General features: G+C 40.5%; 1 protein-coding gene across 2 annotated transcripts; it reads left to right on the top strand.

The window, feature by feature from the left end:
• Positions 1 to 765: 765 nt before the first annotated feature.
• lhx2b (LIM homeobox 2b) lies at positions 766 to 12,981 on the top strand. Of its 2 annotated transcripts, none has more exons than XM_086205445.1 (5): positions 766 to 1,780; positions 3,301 to 3,503; positions 4,222 to 4,589; positions 8,026 to 8,231; positions 12,074 to 12,981. In XM_086205445.1, exons 1-5 carry the CDS (start codon positions 1,598 to 1,600, stop codon positions 12,362 to 12,364), a joined length of 1,251 nt encoding a protein of 416 aa, XP_086061571.1. In that variant the 5' UTR covers positions 766 to 1,597; the 3' UTR covers positions 12,365 to 12,981. The 2 variants fall into 2 exon arrangements, with proteins under 2 accessions (XP_086061571.1, XP_086061570.1); XM_086205444.1 differs by having other exon boundaries at positions 4,219 to 4,589; positions 12,074 to 12,978.
• The last annotated feature ends 1,611 nt before the right edge of the window (positions 12,982 to 14,592 follow it).

The following is a 14,592-nucleotide window of genomic DNA, read 5'->3' as shown; positions in this document are numbered from 1 at the left end:
TTTAACAATTGCAATCACGCTTCGCTCAGAATAAACTTGTCGATTCTTATTCTCCTGTGGTTTAATTCAAGAGAAATATCGGCACTTTGGCCTCAATTAATGTTCTTGTTGTGGGTTGTTGTGGTTTTTTTTGTGGGGTTTTTTTACATTTAGTCTCTTTCGTGTCATTGTGTTTTAGCGACATGTCCATAGGCCCACAGGCTATGTAGATATCAGTTCGATACACCTCTCACATAAGGTTTCATGATAAGTGCCTTTTTTCCGTTTTCAGTTCAGGTCTGTGCGTGAGGTCCAGTTTGCAACGAATCAAATCGAACATAAACATTATCAACTGCAAACTGTGCGTCTCCTTTTTGTGACTGCATGCTTTGTGTCCATCTGTCTCGGTGCCTTGGAGAAAGTGCGAGCAGCAGCAATCGCGGTACTTTGGTGCAGTGTGGAAGCCTCTGTGTGGAAATCGCTTGAGTAAAAAGTCCCAGCAGACCCTCTCCGGTGCGCACAGACACCTTCAGCACCTCAAAGGACTCCATCTCTCTTTCCTCTACACTGACTCTTCTCTCTCTGAACACCGAGTGGTCCGCGGCCACTCTACTCCGTGCGCAACGAAGGCGAAGGCAGCTTGCTTTTCCAAACCGGTCGTTAAAGTACAGCAAAACAGTTCGGTGACGGTGGAACAGCCAATGAACATAAATGGTGCGTAGTGACGCAACAGGGCCCCGTTGATAAGGAGCAGGGAGTCCAACCGGGATCTGAGAAGGAGGATCGGCGGTTTTGGGGGGCCAGCAAACACTCGCCTATCATCAGTCAACGTAAAGCCAACTCCTCCTCTTCTTCTGTTACGCACATGTATGCAGCCTCCTTGGCTTAAGACAGAACACTAACTAAACAGACTACCGAAAAGGAAAGCCGCTTCATCTAGAAGGCCGGCGGGATTTTATAAAGCAAATGCTGTTTGTTTCAATTTCTTTCTTTTTTTCCCCCTGCCAAGCAAAAGTAGTTTGAAATCAGCTGCAAAACGCATCAAGTTGGACTGTTGAACCTGGAGGAGGAGGACAAGAAGCTTTTCTCACTGTCAGCTCCGGAGGATTGTTTTATATTTTCTCTCGAAATACAGGACCAGACAGCTGCTCGGCGTTGAGTTGTACAGAGTTACTTATTGTTCTGCAGTAAAGGGTACATTTTATCTCTCAGACTCACGCAACCCTGAAATATCACTCCTGGCGAGGAGGAGGCATCGGTGCCGAGACCCACGCAGCGGGAGCTTCCATAGTTGTTTATTCTCAGTGAAGGGGAGAGAAAATCCATAAAGATAACAGCAAAGAAATAGTATATCACCGTAGAGAAAAATATAGGTTTTGATGCAGAAATAGAGGCGGAAACTGTGCGCTTATTTATGAATTAATCACACTTTATTCATAATGAGAGCTGCAGATATTCGGATAACGGTTTCCATTGGCAGATGATACGTAGTGTGGAGAACACGTGTCCAATTTTCCCCTCATATTTTTCCCTCCCTGATCTGGATTTCTCACTTGTCACGGCAAGAAAGGAAAAGACCGAATTCTGAGTGGCGTTATTGCGCAGAGTTTTGCCTCTAATGGACATCTTGGCTTGTAGAACCGAAGAGAACAGTTATAACATCCTCCCCTCTGCGGCAACGATGCTTTTCCATGGCCTCCCTGGAGGCGACGTGCACGGTGTGGTGGAAGAAATGGACCGGAGAGGAAAGAGCGAGTCAGCAGCCATCAGCTCAGCCATCGATATGGGGGAATCAGAGACGGTAGGAGAGCTTCATTTGGCCCTCTCGACTTGTTAGCGCAGACAGCATGGCAGCCTGGAAACATGTGACAGGGCTGTGTAGCTCCAGCCATGCGAGTCCTCTGTTCGAAACAAAACAAAACAAAACAAAGCAACTATCCACCCCAGCTTGTTTTTGTTGTTGGCTTTTTTTTTTAAGTTGGTTTCAAACGACCCTAAAGCCGTCAAACTTCCCTGCGAAGGCCAAACATTGTCATCTCCTCAGTCACTGTTCAAGCTGAACCTAAAACTTCTGCTGCTTCTAAGCAAGAAATAATCAGGAAATAAAATGCAAGGATCAAAATTTCACATGTAGCTCTTGTTAAGCAGTGCATTGCTTTGAATGTGTCCTTCAGGGATGTGAAATTCCAAATTAAACGTGCACAGCACAACCCCACGTCATACCACATTTAAAACGACTCGCAAACAAAAACTAAAATTGTGTTTCCGCACTCAAATTATTACAAATGTTAACAGTTGACTGAATATTTTCATCTCGGTCATAGCGATAGGCTATCTTGTTTTATTCTCCTTTAAACCGATACTTGTATCCAGTAGAATTAAATTAAAATAATGTGCAATGTAAAGTCAGCATTATTGCGACTGAAATATTATTGATAATAATTATATGGTCGCGAAAACCTTTCTTTGAAAGTTGTCCCTCCTAATATTTATTTTCTATTTGTGGTGCATGTGTGCACGCACGTAGGCATGCACGTAAACATGCATGCGTGTGTGTGTGTTTGTGTGTGTGTGTGTGTGTGTGTGTGTAAGTTTGTGTGTTGCAGGCCTTAAAATGTGTGTCTAGTCACATAAACTTCTTTATATTATTGGACCTTCAATACTTTTAGGTACACTTTTTATTGTTTTTTATTATTATAATAATTATTGTTGTTGTTACTATTAGTGAATTTACCAGCTAACTGTAATATAACTGTTAGAACAATTCCACCACTCATAACACACAGAAATTTGTGGAAATGGAGCCGACCGCATTTATGGATATTCTTTAGATTTTTTTTTTTTCAATTTCCTTTTGATTTCGAGTACTTAAAGAATTTTTAAAAAAAGATAATAATCATACTTATATAATAACCTGAGATAGCAGTGTCATTTTTTTCCTCGCCAATAATGAGTCTGCATTTTATTTTCATCACTCTAATTTATATATTTTATAGTATTTCCAATTTCTGATATAATTTTTGCGCGGAAGTTTTAAAGTTGTTCATTTTCTTTTAAACTAAAATGCGTTCTGGACCTCACGTTATTTTCTTAACGTCTTAATAACCGAGGTTGTGGAATTTGTTCAAAAATCTTAAATCATTTAAATTGGTATATCTGTCATATCGTGAGTGAGTAGTGTCAATAGTGAGGGTATTATTGGACTTATTATTTGGCAAAGGGACTCTGGTTGTGTGTATTAATGATGCAATGTCAATGCTAAACACATTTGTGTGTATCTTCCTCCACCATGCATCCTTGTGGCTCCATGCTGACCTGCAGTCCATGCCGTGCATGACCGCTGAGCGCGTTGCTCTCTGCGCGGGCTGCGGCAGGAAGATCGCGGACCGCTACTACCTGCTGGCCGTTGACAAACAGTGGCATATGCGCTGCCTCAAGTGCTGCGAGTGCAAACTCAATCTGGAGTCTGAGCTCACTTGCTTCAGCAAGGACGGCAGTATCTACTGCAAGGAGGACTACTACAGGTAGGAGGGCGCGCAGCCCCCCACAGTTCCAAGACTCCAGAATTAGAATTTTAGATTTTACTTTACAGTATTTTTTTACTCAAAAATGTATCCGTCAAATGATGGTACTTTTTTTTTTTTGGTTGTGTTTTTTCTGTATTGATAAGAGCTGATATTTTCATGATTTCATTATTCTGTATTTGAACATGGCTGTTTTCATGCCAGATGAAGTTCAATTATCCGTGCGTTCTTTTATTAGAAAAGTACAACAGAACGAGAGAAAGATAGAAAGAAGTGGGTTTTTTCGTGTCTCTATTTTTTTAGTCTCTAGTGAAAGTCAATCAATGAGTTGCTACTTTTAGCGTTAGATTGTCTCCATGGGAGGGCGACCCTCGTCCTCACCCACCTTCACTGACCCTGAGGCTGTTATCCACTGGCCCTTTAAATACGGACTTATTAAATTCAGTTTTAAATCCGAAAATGTCCGCCTTCTACGTCGCTAACTGGCTACTATCTGTTAGATTAGATGCAAATTGTCAGATGTTCGTGCTGTCAGTCCAACTTTAAGGTTCCCACACCTCAGAGGCGCATAGGGAAAGTGAAAGTGTAAAAGTTGAGTTGTTTGCATTTGGACCACGTGGCAGCGTAATTTTTCCAGCCTGCGGCTCATCAACACACCAGCAGGCCTGAAAAACTCACTGTCCAGCCGCTGATGAGGTTTCTGTGTTGTCCGCAGAAGATTTTCGGTGCAAAGATGCGCTCGATGCCACCTGGGGATCTCAGCCTCGGAGATGGTAATGCGGGCCCGGGACCTGGTCTACCACCTCAACTGCTTCACCTGCACCACCTGCAGCAAAATGCTGACCACCGGGGACCACTTTGGTATGAAGGACAGTCTGGTGTACTGTCGGCTGCACTTTGAGACTCTCATCCAGGGAGAATATCAGACACATTTTAACCACGCGGACGTTGTCCCGCACAAAGGCCTGGGCCCGGCCAACACGCTCGGACTATCCTATTTTAACGGCGTGGGGACAGTGCAGAAAGGCCGACCCAGAAAGAGGAAAAGCCCCGGGCCAGGTGCCGAGCTGGCTGCTTATAACGCAGGTAAGAACGTTTATAAAAAGAAAGAAAGAAAGAAACAAATCTCCTATTGACAATGTTCATGTAGGTTTTACATCATGATTATTTTATGCGTAATTAGTCTGTCCTGTTTATGTCTTGCTCCGTGGTATTTTGATTAGAAATAATTCTATTTGGTAGATAGGAAAAAAGTTAACTGATGGATTAAAAAAAACAAAACAAAACAAACTCTGCAGCGTAAGTGGAGACTTGCAGGCTTCTTAAGAAGAAGAGTCAGGGGGTTTTACTATGTTTGTCCGCTCATCAGTTCATCAGACAGCACTGGACTGAATCATTTGAGGTGGAAGTCCAAACTGGGATCATTTCGCCCAGTGGATTAATTGTTTTTAGGCGCCATTTTTAACCTAAGGTCCTTATTTATTAATAATCCTATAAACTGCTGTATCTAACAATAACGTCAACAAATTCTTCTTTTTTTTTATCTGATTTTTTTTTTTTGAAGGTGTTTCTTCAAAAGTTCTTGCGTTTTTTTGGTAACATTCGGTGATTAATTCCCCAGATTTATGTAAGCTATTTGTTCCTTAAACTCTCAGATTTGTAGTCTCTATAGAGCTTCCTGTCAGCAGGAACAGCAGCATATTCATCTTGAGGCCACACATTTTTTTTATGAATAAGCTAAGATGAAGATATGAACAGTCCAGTCAGGTCTTTGCCTTAGAGAAATGCTTTGAAGAAAATAACATCACGTGGGGGGGGGGGGAGACAAACAAACAAACAAATAAATAAACAAAAACTCACTGGAGGTCACCTTAGTGATTTAGATATCCAACATAATGTAAAAATGAATACTTAAAGGATTAAATTCAGGCTTGAAAACATAAGCAGTTTTAAGGGAACAGATTTGTGACTTGAGGTTTTTATAGCTTCACAACGATGTCATTCAACTATTTTATACAGCCATTAAACTGTAACAGAAGGCAAATATATCACATCATACCAGTGGGAACACCGAAGCAGGCGACCGAAAGGGTTGAATGTAGACTATCAAAATTATTCTTGTAATCTTGAAGAAATCCAAACAAAAGAAAGACAGAAAAGGTTTTTTTGTTTTTTTATTAGTTAATAGTTTTTGGGTTGTGTTTCAGCGCAGTGAGGCTGTTAGAAAGTCGAGCCTCCCATGTCCTCTTTGGGATTAAAAAGAGAACTTTTTTGATGTTCCGGCTTTTGCTTTCACCCTTTTCCACTTGTCAGGCTCCATAGACATCTGCAGACCCTAACACCCCCCCCCCCATCTCCCGCCCCCCGCCCTCTCTCTCTCGCTCACACACACACACACACACACACACACACACACACACACACACACACACTGCTGGAGCCTTTTTGCATTGGGACAGGGCCAAACTGTGTGTACCATGAGAGATCAATGTGATTTGATGAGTTATTCACTGGAAGAGAGGGCAGCGAATACAATAAGTGTCTCACAGCTCTATCTGCTCGGAATCTTTACTTTCTTACTCACTAAAAGAGGCTATGTTTTAGTTCGTAATAAGTTAGCTAGTTAGTTGTTTGTCCACCTATCAGCAGATTTACACAACAAATACCCAGCTGATTGCCAGTGAACCACAGTGATATGTGTGGAGCATGAGACAAGAAAGATCCCTTGGTCATCCCTTTGTTTTTTTCATAAATATTACAGGAAATATTACATAGATGTGAATGGAAGATTGTGTTGTTTGTGAGCCTTTCCTGATAAGTTAATTCACCGGTTGCTCAGGAAAAAGAAAATGTTTCTGGTGTGTTAGAATCTAGAGTGGAAAAAAGAATAGAACCAAAACGATAAGCCTTCCCTTTGATAAAAAAAACAATTTCAATCAAATATCCTGCAAAGTTTCCAATTCTTCAGTTTCAGTTTTAATTCTTTCAACGCATTGCTTTTATGCTTTTTTGCTCCTGCACACAGTTATTTTTTAGTTTATTGTATAGAATCACTTTGGATACTGTCATCCTTAACAAGTCAGATGATTTATCTTCACCATCCACAGAGAAATTTGAATTTCTAGAATGTCACAGGGCACTATATTTAATCAGAGAATTAAAAGAAGAAGCCAAGTAATTACCAGTCTCATAACATAGCTTCCTGTCATTGTGAGTATTTAGTAAATTAAACAAAAGAACAAGAAAAAAGAAACCTTTCAGACTCTGATGCATTGCTAAAGAAAAACCAGGGGAGTGAAGAGGCAGTGCGCCCTCTTCTGTTTCCAGCCAGAAACAACATCAAAGCTTTTCCAGAACAGCTTTGAACAAATCACTGGAGAACATGTGGCGACCTGGAGGAGCGTACAGGACATCCCTAGGACATCCCCAACACTGTGAATAAGAGGCAGAGCAAGGAGACTTGCATGAAACCATCTACAGACTGCTTTTTGTTAAAACGCTGCAGCATATGCTCTGGCTAGTAAGCAGCATTTGTTCTGCATGGTGTGTATGGGCTAATTAAGTGAAGTGTTATTCTGATGGTTTTCACTCACTTCATATTCATCATTTGCTGGGTTCGGATATTGAACACGAACTGTTATGCATGCAGCAACACTTTAGCCAATGCCAAGAATTTTGCAGACTGGGAGAAATACGTGTGTGTGCGTTCGTGCGTGCGTGCGTGCGTGCGTGCGTGCGTGTGTGTGTGTTTGCTGAAGCCTGGCTAGCACCTCCTCCTAGTAGATGAAGATGGAGACAGACAAGGTGCAGAGAGAAAAATGATCTGCAGCTGGAAGAAACAGCTGTTTGGTTGTTAGGTGTCAATTTAGATCTGATTGATTTTAAGCATTTCAATGATTGAAAAAAAGAACTGTTAAGTGTGTAACAAATTTGCAGCCTGAAGCATGCATTTAAAAAACAACAACTTCTGTTTAATCCTGTCTTTGTATGTTTTTTTGGTTTTTGATTGTTTTTTGCTCCTCGAGGTTCAGCTCCCTTTACATTTCATGACATCATTTAGCAGATGTGTTGTCCTGTTTGTTTGTTTTCGATGGGTAAGATGTGTCTTAAGTCTCCATGAATGAAACTCCTTTGCATTATGGACTTAGATTTGTTCATACTGTCTTAAAACCAAGTCCTTTTATCTCACCAAAGTGCGAAAAGTATTGTGTAATCAGAAGTACTTGGAAAGATTCTGCATTTTTGCTTCAGTCTCACTTGATGTGCAAAGTTTGGGGAAATTTACTGATTTTGTTTTTAAAACTAAAAGTAAGTATATTAATAATCTGTAAAATGCAGTATGTAATATCATTATAAGCATTTGGAGCTGCTTCCATGTACATTAACATGGAATGTCATTGATTGAGAATTGCAGGACCTAGAAAGCAATAAAACATCCTTCTAATAGAAGCAGGAAATTAATAAAGGAAGAAAATTAGGAGTTCTTGTTTTATATAAGCTTTGCTTTCTTGTTTGCATGCAGCATTGAGCTGCAACGAGAATGATGGCGAGTCGATGGACCGGGACTCCCAGTATAGCTCCAGTCAGAAGACCAAGCGCATGCGGACGTCCTTCAAGCACCACCAGCTGAGGACCATGAAGTCCTACTTTGCCATCAACCACAATCCAGACGCCAAGGACCTCAAGCAGCTCGCGCAGAAAACCGGCCTCACCAAGCGAGTCTTACAGGTGAATAAAAAACAGATTTTCTTTAACTCAAAGGAAATGAGAATAATTTCAACCTGTTTGAAGGAACTGCACATGTTAGGTAAATCATTCTTGTATCAAGTGTAAAATATATGAAGTGAGGTTTTCCTGAGAGAAGCCAAATTGGCAGCTTTATTTTTAATGTTTTTATTCCAGTAAAATTCTTGGAGGACTATCAGGAAACAGAAGCTGAGCAAAATCACACTGTATTTTTTTTTTCTTTTTACATTTTAATAAAAAAAAAAAATTCAGCAAAAATTAAGTGAATTGGATACTCTTTGAAAAGACATCAAATTTCTAATGAAACTCAAACAGTTGAAACTCAATACATGTTTATTTAAGAATGCCAAATTACCTGGAATTGAAAGCAAAGCCATTAAAGGGATAAAATATAATCTATTTCAGTGGACAATGTGGCGTTATGGTGAGGACTGAGGGATGGAAATTAAAAGCTGTGTGGTACAAAAGAAGAAAGAGAAAGCACAACAAAGCATTTGATTTCCACAGAAGACAGCAGCAAATTATCTGGGGGACTGAGAAGAAGAAATGAGACAAAAAGGTTTCTGAATTTTTTTTTATTTTTTCTCAGAAAGAAATCATGCTACGGCTTTAATTAACGCTCACAAAAAACAAAGCAGTCGTTTTGCTTTGATGCTTTCAGGATTTCATGCCTGGTATTCCAGCTGAAGTGCCTCTCCCTCCGCCTGTTTCCCATGGCTCCGTCATGATTCCATCGCTAACACGCTCCAACACTCAGCATAGCACAGACCACCACAGCCGCATCACTCCACAGCTCGCACATTACTTTTTATTACAGAATAACATGAAATGATGAAGTGTGTGAAATTGAAGCTCAGAGAATGGTGAAAATGCTGATTCCAAAACTGGTATTAAGGGCCTCCAGGGTTCTCTGAATCAAAATGAACAGAAATCATCTGCATACACAAAAAGATAGCTCCATTCTTTTCATAGTATCAATGACAACAGCCTCCGCTATCTGTCCAAACATAGAACAAGCTTTGTTTCTCCATTGCTGCCACCACCTTTTTTCCCGCTGTGTATTTATCTTTTAAGACATAAAGTTGTGCACACAGGGTGAGAACACGCTGGCCCTGGTTGCATTTATTTTTCCTTGACTCTAGTCAGAGCATCTGAAAACAGACAAATGGAAATGTTCATGGTGTGTGCCCTTCACAAAGTAGAATGACAAATGGACGGATGGAGGCTGTGGGGATGGGTATTGTAGAGATGATGTGGGAAGATGGTCCACACCATAACGCAGCTGTTGAGTTGTGAATGGATGGAGGTTTTGTGTAGTTCCAACAAAGCGAAATGTCTCACGCCAGTTTGAGGGGTCCTCTTCTGTTAAACTTTCCTTCATGAAGCAAGAACCTATTTGGATAAGTACCATTTATTTCAACAGATCACACGGCTATTTAGTCAACATTGCATAACTTGCTACTCTGTAGATATGTGTAAGATCAGACTTTGTGTCGGCGAATCAGGAAATCCTACATATGGGAAAAGTCCGAATGTTTATGATATGGAATGTCTAGTCAAGCCAAGTCAAGTCAGTTTTATTTCTATAGCGGCAGATCAGAGCAGGTCTAGTACCACACTCCTTCAATGAATTTACACCCAACAATTCTCCATCAGCAAGCACATCCTGCTACAGCGGCGACGAAAACCTTCCTTTTAACAGACAGAACGTAGAGCAGATCCAGACTCAGTGGGGACGGCCTTCTGCTTTGACCGTTTGGGGGAAAGAGAGCAGGAGAGCGGGGCAGAGAAACAGACAGATAATGGAGGAAGACAGATATACAGAAGGAACGAGAGGGACAGAGATAAAGAGAGAGGAAAGGGAAGAGAATGATGAAAAAAATAAATATTTAATGAGACCTAGCAGTCATTTTGTTGGTGGGTGATGTTAAATCCAGCACTTTCGCCTCTCGCCACTGTAACGTGCAGTTGGAAAACCCTCCCCGCCACACTTCTCTGCAAGCTCAAAGGTGCACATTGGAAACTCACATTGATTTTTTTTGAACTACTAGCTTCGAAATTAAGAAGAGGTGGATGATATCGAAAATATATACTGTACTGTATATACTTCCTATGTGTGAAAAGGTCAAATGTTGGGATGTCACCCACTATCTCCTGTTTGGAGCACAGGAGCAGGTGTACATGAACTACTTTGCAAAAAAAAAAAAAGAAAGTCTCCCATGACTTGAAATAATGATAGTAATAATAATAACTAATGAGTCTGAGCAATCAATTAAATCTGTAAGCAGCAGGCTGATAAACAAAAACAATTCAATAAATTTGCTAAAATGCTCCATGAGAGTCAGGGGCAGTGTAGAGTTGGTTGATAATTTTGCAGACATTTTCTCAACCAATACTAATTTGAACTATTGTTCCTGTAAAAGATATTGATTAGTTAAGCTGTAAAGTACGAGATTGCCCATGGACATTGATAAAGATCCGGGACCTACAAGAATACTGTAATAAATAGGCTACTGTTACAGCCTGAAAAAGAGAGAAGTGCTGCACATTAGTTGGACAAATTGTTGCTCTGCCCCGTTAACATGTGTGGTTAAGAGCTGTGTTGGATGGATGTGGAAAAGGCAAGGCAAGGCAAGGCTATGCAGAAGTTCAGTGAAGTGGCTGACTGGTTTCCAAGTGCACTAAGTTACAAAAAAATATTACAATGTGTGTCTGACATTACTGCATAGCCTTAAAATGGTACGGTTTTGTCCTCTCCCTGATTAGAAGTAGCCTTCAGAAAGTGCAGGTACAAAACTTAAAATGAAAACTCTTACCCTACCTGACCTGACCTTCTTGCTAGGACGCGCTTACTGCTTCTGGCTTTCCTCCTGACAAATACACGCTCCAGAATCATCACACACATTCTCACAAAGTCTGGAAAAGTCTCTGGAAAACATAAATAAAATAATTGTCTTATTTAGATATTTGATTGATATTTGATGCTGTTTTTCTTGGGTGGAGACTTTCAATTCCTTTTAAATCAGTTGCTCATTCTCCAAGAATGAGCAACATGTCTGCGTTGTCTCACGGTGACTACTATTGCATCGTGTACACGATGTTGAGAGTGTGTTGTTTTCCCCCTTTTTGTCTCTTTACATTTAAACAAGTTTATTGTCACACACGTGTATGAACAAGAATAGTTGCCAGAAGTTTATTGTGAAATGTAGAAGCTGATGTAAAGTTGAATCAGTGTTGATTGTGGCCGACTTAAAAACATAATCTATGAATCAGTACTTTTGTCAAGAATATTTTATTACATATTGTTATTATTTGGTATGCTGCCCTGAATATAGTTTGAGATTTGGTTTTGAGATATCTGTGTCTCAGATTACTAACTCCACTCCAGTATAATGGAGAAGGATTGAATTTTATTTGCGGTACGGAGCAGCAAAATCCCCAAAAAACACCTGTGTGTCGTGATTGTTCTGGATAATCTAAAGACCATTTGGTGGACAGTTTTATTACTACTTTATACCGAAGATGTGGTCCCCATAAAAGTGAACTGGGGAAATGCTACTGGAGAGGAAAGAGATGTCGCAGTAGAGTTTTTAAATGTCATTTTTCATTACTGTTTGCTGCAAAAGTTGTTGACCCGGATAAATAAAACCAAAACCATCTGTGTGGCTTGAAACGCTCAGTGAATTTAACCCGTCAAATCTGCTTTTGTAAGAATAGTTTGGGTTAGTGATACACCTTTGGATTAACATGCCATAATTTAAGATTTCTGCGGTGGAAAGTTCACTCATATTTTATTAATTTTATTTCATATTTAATTTTTGCAGGTGTGGTTCCAAAATGCCAGGGCCAAATTCAGGAGGAATCTGCTGCGGCAGGAAAGCACTGGGGTGGACAAGGCATCTGACGGCTCCACGCTGCAGGGAGGGACACCATCGGGTCCGGCGTCGGAGATTTCCAACGCTTCCATGAGCCCCTCCAGCACCCCCACCACCCTGACAGACTTGACCAACCCCACCATGCCCACAGTAACCTCTGTGCTCACCTCAGTGCCAGGCGGCATGGATGTCCACGAGTGCAGGAGTCCATCACAGACCACACTGACCAGCCTCTTCTGATGGACAGAGCGTCACCACAGCCTCCCTCCTCCCCTCTCCTCCACAACACCTCTGCTCCCACCCTCCTGGATCTAAACCCGAGCACAGTTGACTTCTTTCAAACATTAAATGGATTAGAAAAGAGAAGGTAACGGAAACAAAATAAAGAAAAAAGAAAAAAGATTTCCTTTTGCTCTGAGCCCGTTAGAGAATATTTGCATAGTGAGGCAGCCAAGCCTTACAGTTGGAACAGTTGTTGTTATTTTGATGTTGTTGTCTTGTCGAGAACTGAGGAGACTTGATTTGCATTTTTCAATGTTTACAGAAAGAGACTATGGGGAGAAAAAAAACTGATTAATTTTTGGAAATTCATTTTCTCCAGCACAGTATTTATGTTGTTGTACAAGAGTCACTGTTAGAAGGATTGTAAAATTCTTTTTTGGGGGAAAATCTGAGATTAAACACAGGTTACAATATCCTACGATTGTCATGTGCCTTAGAGTCTATTTTATCTTAACTGCTCTTCAAGATGAGGAGTGAATGGTTTGGTTCAGAAGAGAGAAGAGGAGTGAATGCCCCCTATGGTCTGCATCAGAGTGAGTGTGTGCGTGTGTGTGGGGGGGGGGGGCTGATTTGTTACGATTTTGTGTTGGTATGTACAGTGCTAAAAATTCCACAGTGCTTTATCTTGAAATGGTTTATTTAGAGGTTGTGCAGGATGAGAATGTGGAAAACTACTTCATTCTCTTGGAAAACTTGGAATTTTGACCTTTTATCTTAAAAAAAAAAACAGCCCTTCACTTTGTCAAGAGCCGCTAAAAAAACCAACAGCTTGGCATTCCATTCACTTGACTACACACAGTCACAAACATGTGAGACTTTATGTGAAGTGGCTGTGAAACTATATATTTTTTAATTGTCCTTTTCATTTCTGTTAGTTCTGTGTGACATACTACCTATTTAGAATTACAAAAAAATATGGACTTTTCTTTCTGCAGATTTAGGAGAAATATTTGAAGTGAAAGCGAGACAGTATATCTTGTATGAAAGGGGTCAAGCTGTGAGGTAGGTGAAAAACAATTTAAAAAACATAACTAAACCACCACCACCAGCAACAAAAACACCAAAAACAGCCTAACCCAAAGCCCAAACCTTACAGTCTCTCCTGGTCAAACCCCCCCCCCCCCCCCCCAAAAAAAACAACAACAAAAAACTCAGAAGTATTGTGTTTAAAGCAGGGGAAAACAAACTGATGTTCGTGTACAATATTATTATTCGTATTTCAAGGCAATTTTCTTTTGTTATTATAATCCTTTAAGTTATTTCCGGAAAATCCCTTAGCAGTTAAATAACTACTGTACTCTCGGTGGAATGACCTCAGATTAAAGGCAGACAAACTTAAACGACTTGTCTTTTGTAGAGAAGTCCTGCTGTGAATGGGAGGAAGTTGCTGGTCTAACACCAGCCCCAGACTGCTGTAATGATCCTGACTGAACGGCTTTGCGCTGCTGCGCATCCTTGCACACATCTGTGTAACTTCGGTTTCACAAGAAATATAAATACTATGAATTCTTATGGCTTTTCTTTTTGAAGATAATTTGTGACTTCAAGTTGTTTTTTTATTGATTGATGCACTAATAGAGTACTATTTATGCGTGAAGTGATATTACCTGAAAGTGACCAGGTTTGCCCAACAGGCAGTAGGTAGTAAGGGGCAGTCATTAGTACAAAGCTGGCATCCTGTATAATACTAGAGCACAGCTAGACACTGACAACAGCAGAAGATTATCTATCTATGGTAAAAAAAAAAATAAAAAAAATAGGGCACAACTTCTCACAGATGTAGCCAAACAAATGTTTAATTCTGAAGTTTGGTCAAAAGACCCTGGCAACAGTAAACCACCAGTCATGACTCCATTTTCTCACTCACACAGACCAGTCGACTTTTGGAACATTAACCACTCTTCTGTTTGCTCCAGGAGAATAATGTCAAATACCTCTTTCGAAATAGATAAGAGGAGAACAGGATCTAATGTACGGGAATAACATGTTTGAAATGCACAGGCGGTAAACACATTCATTAGTCCTCTCGGTCCGACATCACAATTTCTCCATGGTCGAGTATGTCCGAACATTTTCTTTGTTATTTGAATATGGTGAGCGTCTTCCTGCAGCTTCTTCACATTGGCCGACCACATCATCTCCTTCTTCCTTTATACATTACAGCAATGCAGTATCACCATCAATGT

This window comes from Aulostomus chinensis, chromosome 6, assembly GCF_037954235.1.
Source record: "Aulostomus chinensis isolate RoL2024-O1b breed Wild chromosome 6, RoL_Achi_v1.0, whole genome shotgun sequence".
Classification (NCBI taxonomy): domain Eukaryota; kingdom Metazoa; phylum Chordata; class Actinopteri; order Syngnathiformes; family Aulostomidae; genus Aulostomus; species Aulostomus chinensis.
The sequence above is the reverse complement of the archived record's forward strand: the minus strand, read 5'-3'. Positions and strand labels throughout refer to the sequence as shown.